General features: G+C 32.7%; 3 protein-coding genes across 3 annotated transcripts in view; 1 reads left to right on the forward strand and 2 right to left on the reverse strand.

Moving 5' to 3' along the window:
- The first annotated feature begins 1628 nt into the window (after nt 1-1628).
- Nucleotides 1629-8654, forward strand: LOC133181036 (BTB/POZ domain-containing protein KCTD9-like). Its single transcript, XM_061315566.1, has 12 exons — nt 1629-1764; nt 1940-2067; nt 2331-2374; nt 2515-2689; nt 3131-3192; nt 3539-3664; nt 4308-4375; nt 4587-4682; nt 5317-5466; nt 6150-6255; nt 6593-6726; nt 8292-8654. Exons 1-12 carry the CDS (start codon nt 1717-1719, stop codon nt 8406-8408), a joined length of 1254 nt encoding a protein of 417 aa, XP_061171550.1. The 5' UTR covers nt 1629-1716; the 3' UTR covers nt 8409-8654.
- The window catches only part of LOC133181029 (antiviral innate immune response receptor RIG-I-like), a 48338-nt gene continuing 24387 nt past the window's right edge, over nt 3105-27055 (reverse strand). The window contains exon 16 of the mRNA XM_061315558.1: nt 3105-3116. Coding sequence (XP_061171542.1) covers nt 3112-3116 — 5 coding nt within the window. The 3' untranslated portion in view covers nt 3105-3111. The remainder of the gene's footprint in view (nt 3117-27055) is intronic.
- On the reverse strand, nt 8634-18429 carry LOC133181034 (uncharacterized). The gene is made up of 7 exons (XM_061315563.1): nt 18138-18429; nt 16745-16911; nt 12858-12990; nt 11528-11780; nt 10326-10471; nt 9395-9497; nt 8634-9286 (listed from the first exon to the last, which is right to left on the reverse strand). The coding sequence occupies exons 1-7, from the start codon at nt 18303-18305 to the stop codon at nt 8928-8930; spliced, it is 1329 nt and encodes a 442-aa protein (XP_061171547.1). The 5' UTR covers nt 18306-18429; the 3' UTR covers nt 8634-8927.

The raw sequence follows: 27055 nt of genomic DNA on the forward strand, positions 1-27055 counted from the left end.
CGTGTTTTGCAAATGGCGCTTTAATAGAATGAAGCACGGACGAATTTATCATCCTTGCATAAACATTCCATGATTTGAACTATTTTTTTCTATTTGCGTACATCACTGATTTCGTGACCTGTCCGCCGTGTTTACTAAATGGTGCTTCATTTCTTTGAACATTTGCAATCATTGCAGAAAAAACTACAAGTGTCCCTATTTCGCTTACGCGGATGGTGCATTTTTTCTGCAACGTTGCAACCATTCTTTCCCTTATTTCAAAGCGAGACAGTAGACCTACCTGTAGTCACAGATGCTTGGGGACGGGAATTTGAAACCCCCAACCCTCGCTTTCCGTACCCCAGAGGTGGGGATCCCCGTCCCCAAGCAAATGTGATCGAAATTGGACTCATGTAATCCAGTCTTGGATATACATGTATATTTACAACCACTGAAAATTTTCTCCTTTATTTTCCTATTTTTTAAGCTATATATGGCATATTTTTGATAAGTTCAGATAACCAAAATTAAAAAGATATTACTTTATATAAGGTAGGACTTTTCTCAATCGCGAATCAAATTTCCATTTGTGTTGTATAATTTTCCAACTGTATTGTAAAATTTTCTATTTGTATTCTATAATTTTTCATTTGCAATGTAAAATTTTTATATTTTTTCCATTTGTATTGTAATTTTTTTAATTGTATTCTATAAATCTCCATTTGTATTGTATAATATTTTATTTGTATTGTATGATTTTTTACTTGTATGATTTTTATTTGAATTCTATAATCATCCATTTGTATTGTATAATTTTCCATTTGTATTGTATAAATTCTCATTTGTATTGTATAATTTTTCTTTTATATCGTATACTTTTCCATTTGTATTGTTAAATTATACAATCCCAATGGAAAATGACACAATACAAATGGAAAATTATACAATACAAATGGAAAATTATACAATACAAATGAAAAATTATACAATACAAATGAAAAATTATACAATATACAAATGAAAAATTATAGAATATAAATCATCAGTGGAAAATTATAGAATACAAATAAACATTATACAATACAAATGGAAAATTAAACAATGCAAATGGTAAATATAGAATATAAATGGAAAATCATACAATACAAATGGAAAAGATCGAATATTGCAACGTTCAAGCACTAACCGATTTATTTACCAACTCCACAAAAACAATAGAGACGCGTGGCACTATATATATGTAGACAATCAATCGATAACCCTAAACTGTCCCACATGGACATTAAGTAGGCCAAGAATCAACTTTCCGTCACAGTAATTAGTCTATCCCATAGGTGCTTGGGGACGGGAATCCCCCAGCGGTCCGTACCCCAAGGATTCTTCAACTTTTTAAAATAAAATATATTCACAAATCATTACAATTGAAAAATCCAAAATATAAACTAAATCTAACCTTTTGTAAAAGAATTACACTCTCTAATACTAAAAGTTCTCTGGGGTGGGGATGGGGGGTTGGGCGGAGGCTCCTGTCCCCAAGCACCTGTTGTCCAACCTAGCAAAATCTTACAAGATACGAATACTATAGGAACGACTTGTCAATTTCTTTTATACGATACATAAGCGACTATTTCCAAAAATAGAATACTTTGCATTGATCTATTTTTGTCGTTGTTGGTGTGATTTTAAGATACTATTACAAATGCATCCTTTAAGTTTATCTCTGCAGTCAAAGCCGTCATGAAGAGAATTACTGTATTTCAAAATGGCATACCAGCAGACGGGAGGGTAGGGAGGCCGAAAACTTGACCACTGCCACCTAGTCAGCTAGTTGCAGTGGCAAATACTTTAGAATTTCTGGAGAGATTGTATTGAGATTTGAGGTTATGTATTCTGAAAACAATTTATAAAAATATGTTTTGACAGTATTTGAATGTAATCATAAATGTGTTTTTTATCACAGTTGCTGCTTGTGCCACCGACTCAAACACTTAAAGAACTTTTAGAAGAATGTGGCCAAAAATTTGATTGTGATGGCAAAATTTTGTACACAGCCAAAGGGGCAGTGCTAGATGACATCGCTTTTGTCAGGTACTTGTTTGTGTGTTTGTGTGTTTTATTTTAATGATTTAAATGAAGAACAAATGGTTCAAAAGTTTAGGTTTCACTTTCATATATGTTCTTGGAAATTCTTTACAACATGTCAGATAATGAAATCATTTTAAATGCCAGAAAATAATAATACTTGTAGAATTAAATACATACATTCTAGCATTCACAGTCCCTAGATAATAATAACTGCTCTGGTTTTAGAAATTTGCTTTTTAAAGAAGAAATTGATCTTTTCTCAACAGGGATGATGATGTTTATTATCTCTCAGATGGAAAACCTTTCATAAGTAAGTGTTTGCTCTTGCATTCATCTTTTTCTACGAGGTTACTTGACTCATAATCTTACATAAAATATAACCTGTGAACAAGACATTTATAGCAAAAATGAATAATCTTAAACTAATGTTGAATTCCATTTCATCTACAGGTCCGTCCAAGTCAGGAGTTGTGTTTCGTCCACGATCATTTTCCTCTATTAGCCCTAGAAATGATTGCAAGCGACACTCTCGTCTCCCTAATGAAGGGACTACAAATAAGTGTACTTGTAGTAGCTCAGAATGGGTGACTCTCAATGTTGGTGGCAGAATGTTTACCACAACCAGGTAATTAAAAAAATCATAGAATAAAAAAATATATTATGTTTATATCTTTATTATTAGTAGCAAAGCTACAGAGCAGACCTGCACTGAAATAATATTGAGACAAAGGGTTACACAGTCTATACTTTTCCAGTTAAAATGTTGTTGATCTATGCAATGAATGATAATTTAATATTGAAATTAAAGATTTTGTTAAAATTGAGAAAAGAAGATGTCTATATAAAATGTCGATATTTTTGAGGCAGCTCTAGGTAATATTTTTGAACATGTAGCATCTCTGTTGTCAGGTTCATGACCTAAATGGATTCAGATTATCTTCAAGCAATTTCAAATTATCCATGCTTACCCATGTAAAAATAGTGCAGTTCACTAATTTTAGCTTTCAGTATCCTTTTTCACTAGTACATGTATTTCCAGTAACACATTTATGCTTTTCCATAACAGGAGTACCCTTACACAACAAGAACCAGAAAGTATGCTTGCCAGAATGTTTTGTGATGAAGATCGTAAGTCAATTTTAATTGTTCCTTAAACTTTTTTAATTATTTAAACACAAGAGAAATAACTTTTTCCCCATATTTTGAAACATTCTGCAAGATCCAAAGATTTGTTTTTTGTATCTATGAATTCAGATTAAGGTTAAAGAATTGTTGAAGACTGTAAATGCTCAGATCTGCTTATTTAAAACCATGCATACGGTGTATTTCTGAATTTTGTGATAGCCTTTGGTACGTAGTATAAATTCATTTTCCATATAGCAGTTGTTGCTTCTTTTATAGAGAAGTTGAACATAAATTATTTTAAAGTATTCTCAACATTGAAAATCTCTCTTGTATTTTTGGACATGATCAGAGTGGTACAGCAGCGTAGATGTTACTGGAGCTTATTTGATTGACAGAAGTCCCCGATATTTTGAACCAATCCTCAACTACCTCCGACATGGTCAACTTATCCTTGATAAAGACATTAATCCAGAAGGTATCATTAATGGAAAATTGGATGAAGTTATCAACTTTGTAATATTTTTTGGAATGAGTCTTGCATTTATTTGTATTCACTGCCAAAATATGGATTCATTAAAACATGCTGAATTTAAAAGTAGACAATGAGACATAAATTCTTGATTGTGTTAATAAGTCCAAGTGCTACAAAAATACTAAATTTTGAATACTCTGAGATAAATTTAAGATAGGCAACCATGTACAGTATATTGTTTTAGAGCATGTTATGTATTGATCTGAAGGATTAACCTGGCAATCATGTGTGTTACGTTATGATTGTTATGATGTTTTTCTATGAACAGAGCACCATATTAGTATTTGCATAGTTTCTAGCAGTTCACAAATAAAAATTGTTACATGGTTTTGCATGGATGGGATTAAATTGCTATAGTGGGAGGGTGGACTGTTCAACTAAGATCTAAAAATAAAGTACAAAAATTGTACCACTGAACCTTTTTGTTTCTGTTGGTAGTGAAATAGGTCATTCTTTAATGAGTGCGTTACCAATTAATGACAAAAATCTGTGAAAAAAAACATATATCAGAAAGTCATTGCATACTAGAGATATTGGACATAACTTAGTTTATTAAACATTTATTGAAATCATATTCTTCAAAAAGGTGTCCTAGAAGAAGCAAAGTTTTTTGGTCTGACTTCTTTGATGGAAAATCTGGAAGATGTCATTGAGGTAGAGTTTAAATAAAAATGTAAAGATCCATTAAGTTCAATGTATTTATGTTTCTACTTTAAGAAGGATAATATTTATTTGTAAGGATCTATACTGTGAATATCAATTAAGAGATAAAGATTTCTTTGGTCACATATTAGAATTATTAACAAATTAGTGACACATGATATCCCCTTAGACTTGCTTCATATCTATTTATATTTTATATCAGAAAAACCAAGTACCAGATGATAGCACACCGATCACAAGGAGAGAATTTGTTCTGCGACTGTTATCCACCCCCACCAATAAGGAACTTCGATGTCAGGTAAATTCTCAATTCAATGTCATTACACAATTCCTTATTTCAAGTACAGGTCTGTATACTATTATTAGATGGCACCTGATCCAACGTCTGATGTTTTTGAAGGTTCGTGTTTGCTTTGCTCCTGATTTGTATTGTTTTAATGGACTTTGAGCTTGAATACTGTTCGTTATCTTCATATTTCATTTTTTAGTGACTGTCTATGGAAATAAATCAGGTTTATCAATTTCGTAGTTGGGAAGGTGAACAGAAGCTAAGCAGTCTATGAGATTTATCAAACCAATATATTTCGTACTAGGCAGTAACTGACAAATTTGATAGTGATTTCTTTTTACTGGGAACTGTTTGAGATAATATGTCATGTTTAAACCAATAAATATTCGATGTAACATTTTAATCTGAGGGAAAATACATGTAAATGTATATTACTTGACAGTCATTTGCATATATCATTGAAGTTAGCTTTTGTACCAGTTTTGACTTTGTTTTGGTTTTGGGGCTGAAAGTATCGGTTTTATTTATGGGGTAATGTTCTTTTGATTTTTGAAATCAAGATGTAATATCTAACTTTAAAATAGTAAATCAAATTTAGCTATAAAATTGAAAACAAAAATTATAATTTTTTTTCTAAATTCAGGGTATGAATTTTACAAATGCAAATCTTTCCAAACTGGACTTGAGATATATCAACTTCAAGTACGCTGTTCTCAAGAATGCCAATCTGAGTGGAGCAAATTTATCCTACTGTAATTTTGAGAGGGCGGATTTGTGTCATGCTGTTCTTGATGTAAGTCCTTTTTTGAAAACTACTCTTAAGTTTCTGTGTGTGATCAATATTAGATTCATGAGCTAGCTAATTCGTTGTGCCAAAATATTGCACCTATGGTTGGATACTGTTAAGGATGAAAGAGTATGATACACTGTACATGTACCATATTGTACTGTTACTACTGTATTTTTGAAATGATACAGCATTTTTAATGATACCTGAATCTATCAATATACTGCACAATGGTTTGGTATTTGATAGAATAAATGTGGTTTTAGTACATGTACATCTCTTTTAATAACTTTATAATCAAGAAGCTAATTTAGAAAATTAAAGGTAAAATAAATGTAATCTACAATTATAATGCATAATTTGAATAGATTCACAGTTACAATCAAGTTTGACCTTATCCTTTTTATGAGGTTACCAAGGCTACTGTCTATGGTGACATTAAAAGACAAAACTACACAAAGTACAGGAAAAGCTGGAACAGGATGGGTTTTATAGCATTTTAGTACTTGATTAAAGTCTGTAATCGTTAAAACATGTAAAAAAAAAAAAAAAAAAAAAAAAAAGTATGCAATGTCGATGTACACTTTTTAAAATTTATATTAATTGAAAAATTAGGCAACTTCAAAGCCAGGCCCATTCTCTGATAGAAATAAAATGATACATAGTAAATACAGTTTTCATTTCAACAGTCTGCTAACTTGCTGGGAGTGAAAATGCTCTGTGCAAATATGGAAGGCACTTCATTAAAGGGATGCAACTTTGAGGACCCTGCAGGAAGTCGTGCCAACATGGAAGGTAAATTGTTTGTTTTTGTCCAACAATATGATTCCTGGATCACTGGTAATTTATTGTTTATCATTTATTATTCTTTCATTCAGGTTGTAAAATATTACATAGTACAAATGTACTAGCTATTGAAGAAATCTGACCAAGTTTTAATCTAGAATGATTTGGCATGTAACAAATACTAAAATTTTACCAAATGTTAATGAACGGAAAAAAATTAAAATCAGAATATAGTAGTTATTCACTGCAAAAGAAAAGAATGTCTCCCTTCTAAGTATGAGTATTTAGTAATGATAATAAAGAAAACATAACAAACATTTTCAGTGCATGTAACTTAATTGAGCAGGTGCACTAATGAAAAGTGTGAATTTGGAAGGAAGTCACATGGCGGGTGTGAATTTGAGAGTGGCAACATTAAAGAATGCTAACTTACAGAACTGTGATCTCAGAGGGGCTGTATTAGCTGGGGCAGATCTTGAGGTACGCATAAAAATAAGTCAACTTCATACCAAAATTGATTGTTTTGGATTTTATGCCATTTCAGTAAGATACTATTTTTTTATGGTTCATGATATATATATATATATATATATATATATATATATATATATATTGTACATTGAGCACTGATTATGCATGAATTACCATGGCTCTAATGTATCTATAGCCTTTAAAACTCAGAAAACTAAATGTTATGTTTTAAATTTACATTTTGAATATTGGAAATCTTGTGCCAGAATTGTCTCAGACACTATGAACTACTGAATGTAAATGTGTGATGTTACACAGAATAGAGGAGGTGGCCACACACTTGACTTTCATATATAAAGGGGTTTATCACTGTCTTAATGTCAGCATTGGAAAATATGTAGGTAATATTTGGACATATTTTGGTAAAAATGCTTGAAAATAAATAGCAATAAATAAATTCTAAAGTTTAAGTCTCTGTGATAGCAACAATCTCTTTCAACACCACAAAGAGGTCACTTAAAATTTGAAATTCACATGTCAGAATTTATTATTGATACATGTAAGAGTTATGGTAAGAAGTGGTTTTACTTGAAGTTTAATTTCTTGATATAATTGGGTTGATAGAAACACTGAAACAGTGATTTAACTCACCCTAACAATAATATTTCACTGCAACTGTATTGATAGAGAAATGGGAAAAAAAACAAGGATTTACAATTAAAGATGAACATCTCATTACATCTGTATTGGCAAAGATAGGTAAAGGAAATGGTAATAGTTTTGAATGAAAAAAAATACTGTTTTCCAAATATTAAACTTGGAGACTTTTTATCTCTAAAAACTGTAATTTGGAGAAGAAAAGTTAAACACCATGAAGCTGAACACAGTTTGTAAAAGGCAGAGATCTCTGTTTGTCTGCCATTTTACTCTGCATTTTCCTTTACCTGTACGGTCCCTATATAAGCCGTTCACTTGGTCACGGTTCAGTGTAATCTGTTTTCACCGGTGTGGACAGACGTATTCTATATAGCTATTGTAAAACTCTTGGTGGTGACAAAAAGTAACTGTGTCCTTCTTTTATGGCAGAAGAAAAAGTAACCAAAAAAATAACATCAGTTGCACAGGTCAGTGCAGTACAAAAAACAAACAGAAATACACATAAACTGCAATAAAATGTAAACAAAGGTAATGCAAGATAACCAACACGATCATGTGCCGTCCATTCCAAGCAGGTACCTGTGACAAGAAAGCAACCAGGTGTAATGAATGTGAAGGGTATAACCCCCGTGTTAATATCAGAAATTGGAAAACTAATATGGTGTATGCCTATTTACCAAGTTGTGTTCAGCATTTAATTAAATCTTAATTATGTATCAAAAGATGTATCAACAAGTGGAAACAAAAAAAAATTAATTACTGAGTAATGAAGTCATCAGATGGGACCAGAGAAAAAATGAATTGATTGGTTATGTGAAAGAAATGGTAAAAATATAAAGTATGTGCATGTGTTCATGTATATTCATTCTATATTTTATATCATATAACATGTACGTGGTTTTCCTTATCCTTTTCAGAACTGTGATATGTCTGGTTGTGATCTACAAGAAGCAAACCTGCGAGGGGCCAATTTGAAGGGGGCTGCACTCAAGTTGATGTTAAATCCTCTCCATATGGCCCAGGCTGTGAGGTGAAAGGTTAAACAAAAAGCAGGAACTTTAATCACAGTTAATTGGCAAAGAAAGTGGATCCAGTCGTTGATTTAATCATAGATAAGTCAGGAACAGCAAAAATATTTTTTGAATCAAAAAATATTTGGCTATTTATTAAAAGTAAGAAGTGATTTTGTTTATATTTAAATAAAATGAGCTTATTTAAAGAGCATTTTTATGTGAAAATTTAATTTGACCATGTTTTGATCTCAGAAAATTATTAAAAACAATGTGTAGTTGCTATGTATTTTCTAAGGAAAAAAAATATGTATGTTTATAAAGAATGTGTTTATTCATCATTACTACTGTTTGTAGAAATTGATGAATGGAAGTAAATTTATTTATTGATTTGTCCTATGTTTGTGTTATGGTATGAATATTGAAATAGAAAATTTAAGCATTTAATAAACAATTTGATTTACGTTTACTTGTTACTTCGATTCCTTGTCATTGTATACAGAGGCAAAGTAGAAAAGGATAAAAAAGGATTTTATAGAAGTCCTAAATATCAATCGCCATAGGTGTGTGTGATACATGTATGCATGCATCTATTTCATCACCATTCCCATCCTCCATCAATCTTCTAACGTCATCTTCACTTTCTAGTTTGAATTCATTACAGGACCCTATACCATCAAGATAAGTCACGTGAATGTTTTCATCTGTCGGAGAACACAGGCAGCATAGACCACATTTATGACGCATGCCGAAATTCCGTGTTCGCTCCAGAAATGTTTGTGGTAAATCAAATCGAAATTGTGGCACTGGTCGAATGAATGATCTCTTGGACTTCGATTTTGACATTCCTAATTCTTCTAATTTGAGACGCTTTTCAGCACCGCTATATTTCACACATTGATCTAAAGTATAAGAAACAAGAAAATTGTAAATCATTCAACTGCTTCAAGAATAGTTATGCACTCATTATTATAACTTGTATGTATTGAGATGTTATTTTAAGAGCATACTTTCATACAAAAGAAGTTCAAACACATTGTCCTCGGTCTCTTCAATTTCGTAGAAAATAAAAAATCGCTCGTCTGGGTCTTCTATTGAAATCGGTCGTTGAGCCTGAAAGGGATTATAATTCAGTGTTACACTAGGGAGCTAGGAAACTTGGTTTTTAACTTTTTATACGCCCATCCAAGATGGATGTATTACGGTATGTTGTCCATGTCCATCTGTCCGTCCATCCATTTGTTAGCTTATTAGCGTCTGGCTCATAACTTTAATACTGTGAGGCATAGAACAGAGGCATAGGCGTAAAACTTTGTGTTCAAGGTACGAAAATTACCTAACTTAATTAACTCCCTTCATCGCCAGTTGATAATTCGATCAATTGAAAAAGGTTCTAATGGAATGTTAGACATTTTGCTAAAGAAATAAAGGAAAGGAAAGCTTTCATAAAACAGCACAAATAGCAACAAGAAAAACTAAGTGACAAAACAGTAAATAAAAGAATGGTGAACATTTATAATCCTGGAATTTATGCAAGGAGGTTGTGTTGGAGCATCTCTGATCAAGCAAGTGTTAGCATTAAAATGTTTTACTAGGTAATGACATTGTTCAACTTTCATTGTCAACCGAGGCGCAGCTAACTATTTGTTTTCATTTGTAGCTTCAAAGAAATCATTGAAATTTTGTACCAAGATTGACATTATTCTGTTCAATGCAAACTTATCTATTTATGATAAATAAATATCTGACGCGCGTATCATGTGCGTGGTGGTACACTTATTAATAAGTCAGTGTTGTGTTTCTAATTTCTTTATAGTATTGTCTGGGTTTTTTTTAATTTTTGAAATATAAAGAATTTTAATTGGAAAATACACAGAAATATAGAAAGGATATGAACGCCAACTCATTAGGACTGAAAAATGCTATGCAAATTAATTTTACCATTAAAATAAGTTCTTTGTTGTCCAAGTCCCCTATTACGTCATAAGCTTGGTCGTCTGCTCGACAGCTAATGGTGCACACTTCTCTTGTAACTGTTTGTTTAGCCCACTTCACTGTACAGAAGTAAAACTGGAAGCTGAACAAGTCTACAACGAAAACCAAGTTGTAACCTTAAATGAAAACGAGCTTCTCCTTGCAATTGATGTTTTCCTTTTATGGTAAGACATTTTACCAGCAAATGATAAATATAAAAATAAATGACCAAGCTGATTCAATATATTACGGAGCAAAATTTGAGACAATTCACAACTGAGAATAAAAAAAAATTATAAACGATTTTTTTAAAGATACATGTACGTGTATCTCTTTTTAGCGCGAGCCATGCAATCCTTAGGAGTAAGAGAGAGGATGGAAGAACTAAACACGTTAACTCTCGATTCCTGCCTATATTTTACATGCACGTAATTCAACATGTTTGAAAATTTTGCTAATGGATTCGAAATGAAGGCAAAGTAATAATTCAGTACTAGTTTCAATTAATAAAATTCTCTTAATTACAATTTGACAAAGGAGTAAAGCATGTTATCCATTGAAAAAAAAATTTAAAACGTGTCCTGATTTTAAAATAATCTGTGTATGGATAAATGGACACTTTTAAAATATTTAAGAAAATTTTAAATATGTTTTACTTAAGTTAAATTTATGAAATCAGATCAATTTATTTAAAATTTAAACATTTATAGTTGTAGTATCATTTGAACTGGTCACTGATTTCGAATCACGCAGGAGTGTCTTTTTTTTCTTTAACATAGCTTTAAAACATAATTGAAAAATAAATTATTTATTATCAATAAATAATTCAACGAAATAGGGGAATCGAATGTGTAAAAGATGATACTGACAACCAAATTTTTGCAAAAAATATAATTTTTTATGAACTTTCAGAATTCAGAAGTATCTTCAGTTGTCTCAGAGCGGAAGTTTGTCCTTGCCCTGTACGCCTCCACTCTTTACCAAAAATACAGATTTAGCTCTCTTTCTTATCATTGATAATTCAAATTTTCTAAAAATTCTTTAAAATATCTATATCAATTAAAAATAATTCGAATATGATGACTTTTGAAAATTGACCTGTAGGTGGCGAAACAATGGTATCGTTTACAGTCCTTTAGAAACGTGGTTGCAAATGAAGAGATACTTACAATACTTTAGGTCGTCGTCCTTGTTTATCGTTGCACCTATCAAGGTTCCTGTGTGTGGTTGGAATCGTACATAGGTCCCTGATATGGCTTCCACTTGAATTAATTTGTCAATGACTTTTCCGTGCATTCTTAATTTCCCGTGCTTTCTAGTAGGCTGATAAGAAAATGTCGCTTTTGGGACTTGTTTCTTAGTCTTAAAGCTAAGCTGTACGCAAATTTCTGATATATCCTTTCTACTCCAGCGCCACAAAGTCTGAATGAAAGTTTTTGTAAGAAAGATGAATTAATATTTAAGAACTCCAAGAATTTTGTAAATTTACAAAAATACAAATGTATCTTATTAAGTATCATCTATTCAAAACCCAGAGAGACCTAAAAGGTTTTGGGTAATTGATAATAATTTGAATAAAACCATTCAGGTTTTCCACTTTTCTTTAGGTTAGGCAAGAACATGTTCTAAGTGCTACAATTTTCAAACCGAAACAGGCTACTGACTAAGAAGTTGATGTGACAGGGCTTTCCACAATTTAGTTTAAAGTTAGCATTTTGTTAACGTTACAATGGCCTCATTTGCAACTACATCCTATTGTTAGGTCATATTTTGACTAAATGTTTTATACCAACTGTTAGGCCATTTTTAAATACATGGACTAATTTTGATTACTCTATTTATCAACCAGAAGTCTCTGACGAGACTGTAGCTCTACTGGTTGTATTTATAAAGGAAGATAAAATTTAGCACTTTGACTTGAAACTTTGCAACAGCAATAAACAGAATAATGATCCTTGGTTTAGTCTCTTTTGTGGCAAGATTTATTATTATATCAGACTAAAATTTCTATTTTTAGTAACCATGGCAACACTGTTCATCGAAATCCGAAACTGGTACAGAGAATAATGTATCTTAGTGTAGTTTACTTGTGAGCTAAGTAATACTAAAATCAGACCAAAACTGTAGGGGTAGCATTTTGAAGGTATTTCGAGGAAATTTCTATTTTTAGTAACCATGGCAACAATGTTCATCGAAATCAGAAAATCAATATAAAGAATTATGTATCTTAATGTAGTCTACTTGTTTGCCAAGTTATACTGAAATCAGACCAAAACTGTAGGAGGAGTAGCATTTTGAAAAATTGTTTACAGACGGACAGACAGACAGACAGACAGACGGACGGACGACGGACACCTTACTATCGCATAAGCTCTTCTGGTCTCTCACCAGTAGAGCTAAAAACAAAGTGATCACGGCGGGTGTGACCGGTCAACAGGGGGTGCTTACTCCTCCTAGGCACTTGATCCCACCTCTGGTGGGAAAGAAAGTATACACTACCAGTGTCGTCCTGTTCCTATACTTGACACACTTTTTCGGGCTACTCAGCTCTGTTTGGAGGATATCTCTCAAGGCTTGGGGACCAGTGTTCTTGACGTCGTTGCTGTTAATTCGAATGATTCTATCATACCTCCTGAAAAGATTTTTTAAACAATAGATTGTTGGACTGCATGGGGCGTCTTCTTTTCATGCAAAGATTTTTTATTAATTCTGCTTCATTAATATACAAGAACAGGTCTGCTAATAAAGAGGCACATTTAGATCCCTGGATTTCAACAGATTGCTGGTTGTCAATGAGGAATCCAGACACCTTTTTTTTTCTTTTTCTTTTCTTTTTTTTTTTTTTTTAAAAATCAGCTTCAGAGTACATGTACTTGTGTGCTGAATCACAATGGTGTTTGCAGCTTAAGTAAGTTTGTATATGACAATGAGAAGATAGGAAAAACTGCGCGCTCCATCCTTATTAAGAAGCAGTTGTCTATTATGTCAAATAGGTTGGGGGTTTTATTTATCGCAGGGCCTGGATGTATAAAGTGTTGAGAAAGCCAGCTTATCTTAAGTTTATCGTATACTATTCCACTATCACGTGTTTATGTATCCAAACGTATTCGATGTGCGTTGGGGGAAGGTACTGGCAAATAAGTAGATGTTACAGGGATTTCAACAACCTCGTTTAAAGTCAGTATTTCGAAAATTTCATATGGGAGTTATAGTTTGCAAATACAAGCTATCATTTGGTTATATTACAGCTTACATTTTTTCATACTCATTGTTCGGCCATCGTACTTCGTCTACCTGATCAATATATAGTGCTCAACGGGGTGTGACCGATCGACAGGGGATGTTTACTCCTCATAGGCATCTGATTCAATCTCTGGAGTTTCCAGGGGTCGGTTTTTATGTCCTGATCGCAAATTTGTATTGTGTTGAGAATACTGAGATCATTCTCTTTTTGTTATTTTCAGCTTTTTCATTTTGGTTGAAAATTACGTATACCGGAATATTTTGGTAAGAAAATTCAATTTGCTCAACTTATAAACTATAGCGGAAAGGACTACTTCTGCCTTTTCAGTCATTTCATTTCATAGAGAAAAATTACCAAATTACATATCTATAGTATTTTAATCAGACCATATCCCTTTGTCATTATCGATTTCATTTCATATGTTTTGGCAGTCGTATAACGTCAAAAATTTTATTATAATGAATTAATGAAAAATAAATGAGAAAGGGTTGAAATTACTGAATAGCGATACAAAAAAAAAAAAAAATAAAAAATAAAATAAAATAAAAAAATAGGTGTCACGTTTTTAACTGGGGCGTAAAGAAGGTATGGCGTGTTTTAATAATAAGCAAAGGCTACAGATGTTGTATAAAATTAAAGTAACTCTCAATTTTCAAGCTGGATATAGTATTCACTAAGTACGAATAAAAACAAGTACTGAAAATATTTCCCGTTTTGTAGATTGTCCATCAAACGGTATATAAAAATACTAGTATTGCCTGTGGCGAAAAATTGCGATACATTCACTATACATAAGTGAAAAATAGTATAAGATTTCATATTAAAGCTTTCTGTGCACAGTTAAGAAAAGATATAGAACAATCATTCTGAGAGTATTGCATTAGCAATACTAGTCCCCTACCGGAAAGTATAATCTGGTTCCCGTTAAAAATTGAAAATGCCATAAGTCCGTCAAAAATCGGTGAAGCGGAACGAAACGCGAACTTAACTCATCAAGGTAAAGTCACTTGCTAAAATTCAGCTCAATATCTGCAAGCGTTTAGAAAAAATTGCGGAAAACCCTGAAAAATTGAAAAGGTCGTAATTCCATCAAAATCATTGAAGTGGAACGAAATGCAAACTTGATCTGTAACTCATCAAGATACGCTCAAGATATAACAAAAATCAGCTCAATATCTGCAAGCATTTAGAAAAACAAGATGTGTTTGTGAAACACTGATGCCAGGCGCGTAGCCAGAATGGAAATGATGTGTACGCAGAGAACGGCAGGGGGTGGGGTAGGGGGTTTTGAGGCCCCTCAGTGTGTCAAGGGCTCTGGTCAGGCACGTAATATAGTTTCTGCCAGCCAGGAAAAAATTACAACTTTAAAATTTTGAAAAGCAAGGGAGAAAAAAGTTCAAAATTTGAAGTGTTTATTTTGTGTGTGTTTGTTCGGGGGGGGGGGGGGGGGGTCCAACTTTCACGAACCAAAGTTTATTAATACATTACCAAATTACCATGAATTAACAATTTTACAACAAACAGTGGGGGTTCACCCTTTCAATGTACATTTTCAATAGTAAAAGGTTAGGTTTGGAAATAAGTTGGGGTGGAGCCCCCCCCCCCCCCCGATACTACGTGCCTGCTGATGAGGGCCTAGAATTAAGCTGCTGAGTTTTACCAAATATTTCATTCATTTTCTTGCAAAATAAGAATTATGCCATTTAGCTTTTGTTTGGGAAATAAGAGACATGATAGTAAAATAAAAGACATAGTAATATTTATTGTTTTAACAAAGTTAAAACTTCCATGGAAACTTATTGTACATGTAGTTGAGCCTGAGGCTAAAAATATAACCGATATATTGGTATCATATAATTTTTTTAACGTTTAAAAACACGTATGCTAAATTTTAATTATGAACAAAAAATATCGTATTGTAAATCATACTAGTAGATTATAGTATTCAACGATGTGGTTGAAATTTAATTTCTCAAAGATCTTTTAAAAAAATGTCAATGTATGATAGAACAATGACAAAATAGTGAATGATTTATTTGGATTTGGAAGTGATTAAATAAAGAATTTCAAATTTTATCATACAGCCATGATAATTCAAAATTTAAATCGAAACAGTATGACACAGAATAATTTGAAACACGAATATTTGTTCGTGGTACTGAGATTTTTTCTCCGAATAATTCTCTTTTTTTTTTTTTGAAAATGATGTGTACGCACTTGCGTATAGGCAGCTACGCGCCTGGATGCCCCCGTATGACAGCTTATGGCGAAGGTTAAAGTTTCTCAAATGCAAGTCAAAATCCAGGCCTAAAGTTAAAAAATGTTGGTACCCAAAGAAAGGACTTGTCTCGAGGAATATACCTGTGAAATTTGAAAGCCCTAGCTGCAACTGTTCAAAAGTTATGGCGAAGGTTAAAGTCTTTTAAAAGTAAGTAAAACGTCAAGGTCAAGGTCAAAGTGGTATGGCGCCGAAAACCGATTGAAATACACATTTCGCCGTATTTGAATTTCAACTCTAAATTTCTTTTAAAATATCCTTACATGTACAACAACCTTAATTTTATTCAGTATTTTAATAAACAAAGTTGTAGATAATATTTTTCATAATATTACGGATTTTTTAAAAACACAGGACAAGTCCTTTAAAATTGAGGACTTTTTTCAGTTTTCTGAAATTTATAGAGTTGATATTACATCACAAAGATTTATCACGTAGGTATATTTCTTTTGAAGTGTCTGATATTTCGTTAGTATATATACGATATGGTTTTCAAATAGAAAACTATATTGTCATTATCATGCTATTGCATGTTCACTAAAGGATTTTTTTTTTTTTGCACAGGATCGTCATTTTTACTCCAAAGAAGCAGATGCAAGGTACAATTTCGCTCATTCTGCAGGGAGAAATATATATATATATGGCATGTATAATTTATTTTTGTCAGTGTCAATTAATATGTACCGATGGACAGCAATGTGTGACACAAGGTATAAAATGTCGCCTGCGAAAACATGTAAAGAGCAACAAAATGTACTATCACAGGGGATCTGTCCTAAGGCATCTATGACTTTTACAACATGTGTACAATTTAAGAAACTACTGTATAAATAATAAAACTTAATTCAAATAATTTGCACTCACTTTATTTCACTAGTTTCCTCTGTCACGTGACTGACCACATGATAATATTCTCCTCGATGTTTCCGTGGAGGTGGAATGGTTACTATAATAAACAAGGTTCTATCAAGGTCGCACACCTCACAAAGTTGAATGGAACTGTCCGGTTCATCTCCTCCAGATAATGAATGCTGTTGAAAATAAAAACTTCCTTGATTTAGCGACACTTGGGTCATTAGCGAATATCAGTAATTATAGGGAAGGAAATGTAATTTTTTTCAATTTTAAATAATTTATATATGAGCTGACCACACCTATTCAACACACTAAAACATTAAGTGTTTCAAATAGACTCCATGATTATATGATTACCATGTTTTTGTTTGTTTGTTTTTTGGTTTGTTTTTTTAATTTTATTTTTGGTTGTTGTTTTAGACTAGTATGGAGATAAATGAACATATTTTTTCAAGAGTTATGAAGTTTATCATGAATTGACTCACAATTAACTCAAAATAAAGTGCCTAATTTTAGTCAAACAATTCATTGAGAGGTAAAAAGACCTAAAACTGATCGACTTTACCCCACAAGAATTTTCAGACATGACATGGACATATAATTATTTAAATGAACCCCATTTTATCTCTCCCTGTCGTAAAAAACACAAGGGTACAATTACACATATAAAGAAGATAGAGATCTTAGATGTTTCCTCACCACAATGAATATTTCTAGCAAATTCAAAGTAACCCTGTTATGATATAGTTTTTACTCATCTTTAGAACTGTAGATTAATTAGACTCGAGGAAATGCCGATGATAAAAAAAAAAATAATAAACTGATGTCGACAAAATGAGAAAAACCAGGTCCATTACATGTATATATTTTAAATAGAAAAAACTAATAATTATTTTGAATAATTTGATCAAACACGAAACAATATCATCTGCCTTGCACAGTGTAGTTCTGCTTAATTTTGCAAAAACAAATTCATTGTTTTATTCAATTAAAGAAAAGATAAAAACTACTGAAGTTGCATTTACCGGTAAATGAACTTCAACCAAATTTTATTTTTTAAAACAAAACAATGAAAAAAAAATGCTAATGTGAATAACTTTTAAGCCAACCTAAGAAGAGATTAAACGATTGGTATTGCAATTTAATATTTAAAGCTGAATTTTACCTACAGAAAAACTCACCTATTTGAAATAATTTGTATGCTATTCATCTGCCAAGGGTTTGTTTAATATCACAGATTGACCCCCCCCCCCCTTTCAGCGGAACAGATTTTAATCTGATAATGTAATAAAGTTTCAATATTTTTAAACAGTGAATAAACTTTTTCCTAAAAAAAAATGCGTCTTCAAGTGTATAGCTAAAACATCCCTATGACTACCACATAGTAATTTAGCCCTCTTACCTCAGAACTGCCAGAAGATGTTGTCGAGGAAGAAGTAGAGGAGGAGGACTCTCGTCGTTGCTTGTGAAGAAGCCGCTCAGGTGATTTGAGTTTGTTTTTATTTCTAAAGGTAGTTGAGTTAATCAGTTGTATCTCTGTATCTGACTGAAGGGATATTTTTGACGTCATGATTTGACATCTGAACCAGACTGCATTGTTGTAAACATTATGACTGGGTAAATGTCTTCCTCAATCGCTTGTTTCCGATCGCAAATCTCATTTGTGAGTCAAGAGCTCAACAGGTCAAAGTTCACAATGACTGCTTGTATTTCAAGTAAGAGACAAGAAAGTTCATGTAAGAACGATCAAAAGGATAACTATAAAAGTATAAATGTTTTTGAAAAAAAATTACGACTCGAGGCAATCTGGTGGTTACTTCCGTAAAGCTTTTTAGTCAACGCTTTGAGCAGTGGACATCATATATGAAAGTTTAAAGAATTTTTTTTGTCAAGTAAAATCGTATTTTCTTCTTTAATGAATTATTTAATAGCCCTGTATTCATGAAAATCTTTATAAAATGCTATTATTAGCAAACAAATGTCAGTTTATTTTCAACAAAAATGGTTGATATCAAGAAAAAAAAGCATAATAAGAAAAATTTAAAGAGCTTTTATTTACAAACGGTCATATACATGTAGTCTATTTACATGTATATAGATTACATTATACTTTAAAAAAAAACAAAGTATACTTACATACAATTTTCTTGATTATGTTTTGTTTTGTTTTAGTTTTTGTTTTGCAGATGACATGAATATCTAATATTAAAACTAGAACACAAATCATCACACAACTTAAAACAACAGTGCAGAGGGGATAGAAAAATCCAAGAAATAGATGACACCACCTTTTCTATATTAATAATAATGATAAACAAGTATCCGATTAACTGGTATTCACCTATCACTACTATCACCAGGATTTTCTTTCGGCTGTTACCAATTTCCACCATTATACATGCAGTACTCCCATGTCAGGTAAACGTCTCAATAAATATGGAGATATCGAACAGTTATTTAAGCTCAAAGTCTATTAAAAAATACAAATCGGGAGCAGAGCAAACACGGACCTTCAAAAACATCAGAGGTGGGATCAGGTGCCATGGAGGAGTAAGCATCCTCTGCCGACCGGTCACACCCGCCGTGTGCTCCTTGTCATGATCGGGGGAAAATGGAAATTCCGTAGACATTTCATAGTGCAGATAATGGCCTAACAGTTAGTATGAAAAATGTCAGTCAGCAATTGACTTAATGATAGGTTGTATTTGCCGACAAGGTCATTATATCGACCATAAAACTTGCGAAATGATGACTTCAAACGGGACTGTTGATATCCCTGTTTCATCAACTTGTATGTCAATAGCTTGCCTCGTTTTAGATATTGATTATACGTAGAGCGTGCTCTTAATTTCATTACAAAATTCCTTAATTTAAGTACAAATTAGTAAATATACACAAGTATATGTAAAATATTTCTTGCAACTTTGCTTCAATGAACACCAGTATTTACAGAGTAGAATTACGCGTATCGTCCTATTAATGATGAGTATTTTTAGACATAATACTATAAAAATAAACAATACTATAAACAAAATTTATTGTATGTAACTTTAATTTATTGAGCAGGTACCCTATAAAAAAGTGAATTTGAAAGGAAGTCATATAGCAGTGTGAATCTGAGCGTTAATTAACGATATTAACGTAAGCAAACTTACAAAACTGCGATTCAGAGGAGCCGTATCAACTATAGCTGATCCAGGTATAATAAGTACATGTCCATGCATACAGAGACTGTATATATTTTTATATCACGTGCTTCGATCTATTTACATCCTTATCCATTTACATGTTTACACAGTTTAATGGTAATACATGTATTTCACTACAACTACCTTGATAGGGATATGAGAAAAGAATTTATACTGAGAGTTGAGTACCTTACTTTTATCTGTAATTGATATACTAAGCATATGAGGAGAAAAATAGTGGTTCTGTAAGTAAAAACAATCTTTCGTCCAGTGTAAACCTGTAAAAATCCTTATCTCTACTTCGTCCACTTCGAGCAGAACAATTCCTTAATTTGAATTATCTTTTTAAAAAGATGGGTCAGTGAGTGGAAATGTTTAGCAGGTAACGTAGGATCCCCGGAAATTCCAGAGGTGGGTTCAGGTGCCTAGAAGGAGAAAGCATCCCTTGTTGACCGATTACATCCGCCGTGAGCCCTATGCAAAAGACAGTTCTTTCTCATTCATCAGTTATGATCTATGATAAGCAAATATATGAAGGGCCAATTTGAAAGACGCATCACTCATACCCAAGCCCTGAGGTGAAAGCCAAACAAAGGGCATCGATTTTCTAGTTATTGGTGTATTAATTGATCATGTCTTTTTTATTCGTTTGATACATAAATTAAGTACCAAAAATCATTTTTGTTGGGCTCGATGATTCTATACATGCATTATAAATGAAAGGAAACATCGATGGGGTATACAGGTCTATAAATCAACAAACTTTTACATGTATACACACTTTTTCCGAGTACCCGGGTACTCGATCGGAAAATCGTCCGAGTAACCGATTATCAAATATTAACCGATTTGACATCCCTAATATATATAACGTTCTTTCTTGTATTCTCATTCGATCAAATAACCTGTTAATTAAATTATATACATGTACAAGGATTTCTTGATTAACACAATCTAGCAAAGGGGAGTAACTCTCATTTGCTTCACTTATTAAAATTGTGTACTAGTCTTTGCCTCCTAGATACATGTACTCAGGAGCAAAGAAAAGGCACAATTACTTATCATGATACTTGACACATTCACATCGATATCATGGCATTTAGTTTGTTTGCTAAGTACTCAGAGGGAGAGGATTTCCAAAACATTAATGCATTTTTGCTAATTAATCAATAGAGCCCAACCAAAGCACCAGAACCTCTGACCCAGGGGCCATGAAATTCATAATTTTGGTAGAGGCACTCTTCCTCATCATAACTTTGTACTTAGTTTATCGGCTAAATACCCAGGAACAGAGGAGAAGATTTTCAAAGAATTAATGCATTTTCACTATATAACTATTAGAGCCCCGCCCTAACACCATGAAATTCACAATTTTAGAAAAGGCTCCCTTCCTCATCATAACGATGTACTTAGTTCATCGACTTGATACGAAGGAACAGAGGAGAAGATTTTTGAAAAATTAATGCATTTTCATTATATAATCAGTAGAACCCCGCCATAACAACAGGACCCCTGACCCTGGGGCCATGAAATTCACAATTTTGGAAGAGGTACCTTTTCTCATCATAACTATGCATACTGTTTGTTTGCTTGATACCCAGGAGCAGATTAGAAATAATGCATTTTCACTATATATGCAACAGAGCCCCGCCCTAGCACCAGAACCCCTAACCATGGGGCCATGAATTTCACAATTTTGGTAGAGGACTCAATGCTTATTACAATCATGCCAAAGTTTGACTGCTTGATGTCCAGGAGTAAAAAAGATATTAAAAAATCGCATTAATTTTGTGGTTTTGGCCGCACACCGAGCCCCAGGGGGGGGTAGGGACCATGAAATTCACAATTTTTCTTTCCCTTTACTCATAGATACTATATGCCAAAATTGGTTGAAATTGGTTGAGCGGTTTCAGAGAAGAAGCTGAAAATGTTTAAATGCTAACGGACGACGCACGACGACGGACGAAAACAGATAGCAATAGGTCACCTGGGTAAACTCAGGTGACCTTTTAAAGTGAACATTTTTAAAGGAAATTATTTGTGTTAATGTTTTGTGTCGACCATGCTTTGGTCTCAGAAAATTATGGAAAACTAAGTACATTGTTGTTTTGTATTTTCTATGTGAAAAAAAACATGTAAAAGATTATTTATTGATTAGACCAATATTTGTGTTATGGGATGACTATTTAATTAATGAATTGAAGCATTCACTCGATAATTTCATTCGTTTTTACATGTTACATTTTTGTACAGAAGCAAAGTATTTTTTTTACAGAAATGTATGTGATATGCAAGCATCTGTTTCATCTCCATTTCCAGGCTCCATCAATAATTCAATTTTAACGTCATCCTCACTTTCCAATTTGAATTCATTACTGGACCTTATACCATCAAGATAAGTCAAGTGATTGCTTTCATCTGTCGTAGAACACATGCAACACAGACCACATCTGTGACGCATGCTGCGGTGACGCATTTTGATGTTCTTTTTTTCCTTAAGACATGTTTGTGGCAAATCAAAAACGAATCCTGATACTGGCCGAATGAATGATCTTTTGGACTTTGATCTTGACATTCCTAATTTTTCCAATTTGAGAAGCTTTTCCTCACTACTATATTTCACACATTGGTCTAAAATACATGAAACAAGAAATTTGATCATACATGTATATAGTTCAACTACGTCATGATCAAGTATGTGTGACATGTTGTTATTAATTTTCTTAGCATAACAAAAAAACATATCGAGCGATATTTTAAGAGCATACTTTCATACAAAAGAAGTTCAAACACATTGTCCTCGGTCTCTTCAATTTCATAGAAAACAAAAAATCGCTCGTCCGGGTCTTGTATTGTAATCGGTCGCTGAGCCTGAAATGGATTATAATTCCATTTTATACAAAAAGGCAAGAAACATTGTGGTTTTTATTCATAAATCATTTGATTATTTTTTTAATTTAAGTCGTTTTTCTTTTATTTCTAACACAACTGAATTTTGAGTGGAAAAATACATTGTAATTGGCTTCAGATAATAGAAATTCTTGGTTAATAAAACATCCGACAACAGTACTGATACCTTCTGATAGGTTTAATTTTGCACTGAAGATTTTTTATTTTAAATTTATTTTACCATTAATTTAACTTCATTATTGTTCATTTCCCCTATTACGTCATAAGCTTGGTCATCTGCTTGACAACTAATGGTGCACACTTCTCTTGTAACGGTTCGTTTAGACCATTGCATTGTACAGAAGTAAAATTGGAAGGTGAACAAGTCTGCAATGAAAACCAAGATGTAAAATTTCTTACTGAATTTAAGGAGTATGACCCTCAGGCCCGTGCAACGATACCTTTCTGTAATTACGACAATGACCAAATGATTATCATTGTAAAAAAAACAAACCTGATTTAACATTTTACGGACAGAAATATAAGACAAATCATCGATGGAGATGAAAATACTAATTATTATTTTACTAATTATTAACTAATTTATTAACTATTAATTTTATCATGTTAGTTCTAATACGAGGGAAGCTGCGAGAAAAGAGGGAACAAACTGTGGTCACAAAAATAGTGAAACTAACAATACTTTAATTCGTCCTTTTTTATAGTTGCACCTATCAAGGTTCCTGTGTGTGGTTGAAATCGTACATAGGTCCCTGATTTGGCTTCTACTTTTATTAATTTGTTAATGACTTTTCTCATGGGTTTTAGTTCCCCATGTTTTCTGGTAGGCTGCAGATGAGAAGATGTTTCTGTGACCTGTGTTTTAAAGTTGAGCTGCACGCAAATTTCAAATATATTCTTTCTATTCCAGCGCCACAAGGTCTAAATTAATAAAAAGCAAACAATTACACATGAAAAGATGTTTAAGAAATAAGAAAAGTCAATTTACAAAAAAAGTCTAATTTAGAATGTAGACCAAATTGTCATATCGAAAACCTAGATAGACTCAAAACTTCTTTTTCGTGTCCTCTATAGTCTTTTCAAGTTTTGGGTTCATTCGTATTATTGGATGTAGATTCGTTTTTAAAAATGCTACAATGTCTACATAAATACTAAGTGTGTGATTTGATCAGAGCTGTAATGATAGGGTTGACAGGGAGAGGTCAGCCCCTATACTTTCCTTCCATCACCTTACATCAAACTTATCATAGAAAATATACACTACCAGTTTTGTCTCATTCCTAACTTTATGACACTTCTTCGAGCTACCGAGCTCCTTTTCGAGGATATCTCTGAAGGCAATTGGACCAGTGTCCTTGACATCGTTGCTGTTAATTCTAATGATTCTATCATACTTTCTGAAAAAAAAAAATAAACTCTTGGAAAATAAGTGCACCATTTAAAGCATTTATTATTCAGTATAAGTTTCTAATTTGATTCTAGATAGGACCTTTTGAAAGTAAAGAACTGCTATTGAACTTGGAAAGTAAATCATTGAGACATAATAATTAAAGCAAAACATCATTAAGTATACTATCATATGAAAGCAGTTCTTGTAAACTTACTCCAATTCTAAGCCCAGGATTTCAACTTTATTTATTCAACTAAAAAAAGATTTCGTGGTCCTAGTCCCCTTTTGAAGACTGGGAGACAATTTTGAATTATTTTAAATCTTTAATTCAAAAAATTCAAAATGACCTTCTATTTATATTGTAGTCCTCGCCCACTGACTGACGTGAGACGCAATGACAGCCAGGGAAAAAAAATTAAACATGCATATTAGGCACTTGACCTTTCACTCGGCGAAATTTAGTTGTAAATATCAAGAGATATTTACTTCCACTGAATATTATCTCCCTTATTTCTTAAGTTTATCAGAAGGTACATGTAAACACCGCTTAGCATAGTTCCTTGAGCAGTGGCTGTTCCATCATTGAAACGTACAATGACGTACATATCAATAATACAATATTTCATCTACTAAATCCTACCGATAAATGATTATTTGTACAGATATAAATATTTAAAAAAAAATGTCTTTCTTTGTATGTTAGTACTCGAATTAGCGTTGCAGCTATTGTAGAAAAAATTACATAACGGTTATGAATTTTTCTGCAACAGCTGCAACATTAATTCCCATACTAACAACTAAAGAACGCATTTTATTATTTAAATTTTGCACTTACTTTATTTCATTAGCTTCACTTGGCACGTCACTAACCACATGATAATATTCTTCTTGTTGTTTACTTGGAGTTGGAATAGTTATTACAGTAAATAAAGTTCTGTCACTTACACACAACTCAAAAGGCTTAAAGGAACTGTCTACATCATCTCCTTGGGGTAATTCTGTTGAATTCTGTTGATTAAAAATAAACACTCAAATTTTGTCAACTGAATGAAACATAGCAATAATTATAAGTTAGGAAACGCATTTTTTATTTTCAATTAACAGTGATTAATATTTAGTTATGAGTAGACCACTCTTTATGTAAGTAAAGCACCGAAAACTACGCATTAAAAAATTCAGTCTCGAACGTCATTTTTCATAAACTAGATTGCTCGATATAATTCTATTTTGATTAATATTGAGAAGTATAAGGGGTAAATTTAACATACTGTATATGATAGAGGGTCTAATTTTGTTACGTGAAGTTGGCCCTAAAAAATTACGTCAGATTTGTCAGCGGGAATTTAAAATAAATTAGCACTTGATCCCACAAATTTTTTAAGACATTTGGACATGTCAAGTCCAATTCTTTTGGCTTTATGAACCCCAACTGAAAATCAGCCCGCTTTCAAGTGAAATAGAGAATATATAAGTAAACTTTAACAGAATATGAGGGCTGTTCATAAAGTTTGTGGACAATGGTTTGTGGACAATGGTTTGTGGACAATGACGTTTTTGTCGAACTGGATGGTCCTAGATATACTTATTGTACTTCAAAATATTTGTTATGAAAATCCGACTCAGAATAGTTTGGTTTTGGTTTTGTGAACTTAATATTTTTGTGAAAATCGCGGTACGGTCTTTAAAGGTCGCAGATAGTGCGCACGGCGCAGGGTTACAATATAATAAACGTTGAAATAAAGTTTTCTAAGTAAAATGATTATCTCCTTTATAAAACAAGCCAAATCTTAATAAAAACTAAATGTGTCTCAGATAAAGCTGTTGTCGTCATTCTCTGATAACTTTAGTATCGCTTAATGGACAGTGAGTGGCCGCAAGAATTATGTTTTCAAAACTTACAGAAAGAGCGACGTCGACCGTCCGAACGGAACAGCATTCAATTGTAAAATTGTGTTATATATAAACATCGTCAAAAACAACGTCAGCGTCAACAGGAAATTATATATTGGAATATATTTAGTTAGTTGATTTAAAATTGGTAAATACGATGTTTGAATGGTGTGTACAATTTATTGACACACTACAAGAAGTAGAAAACTATTGATATTTGATGAAATTAGGATGTCTCTATCCATGACGTTTTAAACCTAGAGCGCAACGTCGGACTGGACTCCTGTGTATACGGAATGTTTATACTGATGACTGTCGGAAATTATCGAATATTTATTTGAATTTTAAAAATTTACTCAATTATGGTCTATATGTAAATATAAACGCACTCACTTAGCAGTGTGGCATAATAAAGACGTCCACAAATATGTGATAAAAATTCAATATCCATATTTTTGACGTTATCATGAAATTAGCTTAACGTCATACTGGACCGTGCGACTTGCATATACAATCTATTTACACATAAAACTCTCGTAAAAAGTATGTATTGATTTAATTTTATAAATTTACTAATTTATGGTCTATATAGAAATAATATCGTACACATTTGGCAGAGTGGACATTATTTAGAAAATTGTAGCATTTGTTTATAAAAACTTTATGGACAACCATCGTATAAAGAAAGACCTTTGAACAGCATTGGCGGATTTAGAAGGGATCAAGGGGGCCCGGTCTTCTTGTGGCCAAAAATATACAATTTTTTTCATTTTATTGTTAGATATCGCATTTATTATAGGTAAAGTATAGCTAAGATAAGTGAAACACTTTTCTGTAAAACTCCTAAAGCCTGGGAGCTTCCGGGGGTTTCTGCCTCCGCCAGGACTCTGCTCTGAACCCACTGAGGGCCTTACATGTAAGTCAGCCCCCAGACCCCCAACC

The sequence above is a fragment of the Saccostrea echinata genome, unplaced genomic scaffold, assembly GCF_033153115.1.
Source record: "Saccostrea echinata isolate AGI-Se365-2 ecotype Australia unplaced genomic scaffold, CSIRO_AGI_Sech_v1 ptg000008l, whole genome shotgun sequence".
In the NCBI taxonomy this organism is placed as follows: domain Eukaryota; kingdom Metazoa; phylum Mollusca; class Bivalvia; order Ostreida; family Ostreidae; genus Saccostrea; species Saccostrea echinata.

Excerpts from the sequence above, each read along its gene's own strand:
- LOC133181036 (XM_061315566.1), top strand. The coding sequence starts at position 1,717 with ATGAAGAGAATTACTGTATTTCAAAATGGCATACCAGCAGACGGGAGG. Across the intron at positions 1,765-1,939 it reads GCATACCAGCAGACGGGAGG|TTGCTGCTTGTGCCACCGAC; the intron begins GTAGGGAGGCCG and ends TTTTTATCACAG. Across the intron at positions 2,690-3,130 it reads AGAATGTTTACCACAACCAG|GAGTACCCTTACACAACAAG; the intron begins GTAATTAAAAAA and ends TTTCCATAACAG.
- LOC133181034 (XM_061315563.1), bottom strand. The coding sequence starts at position 18,305 with ATGACGTCAAAAATATCCCTTCAGTCAGATACAGAGATACAACTGATT. Across the intron at positions 16,912-18,137 it reads CATCTTCTGGCAGTTCTGAG|CATTCATTATCTGGAGGAGA; the intron begins GTAAGAGGGCTA and ends TATTTTCAACAG. Across the intron at positions 9,287-9,394 it reads TGAACTTCTTTTGTATGAAA|ATCAATGTGTGAAATATAGC; the intron begins GTATGCTCTTAA and ends CTTATACTTTAG.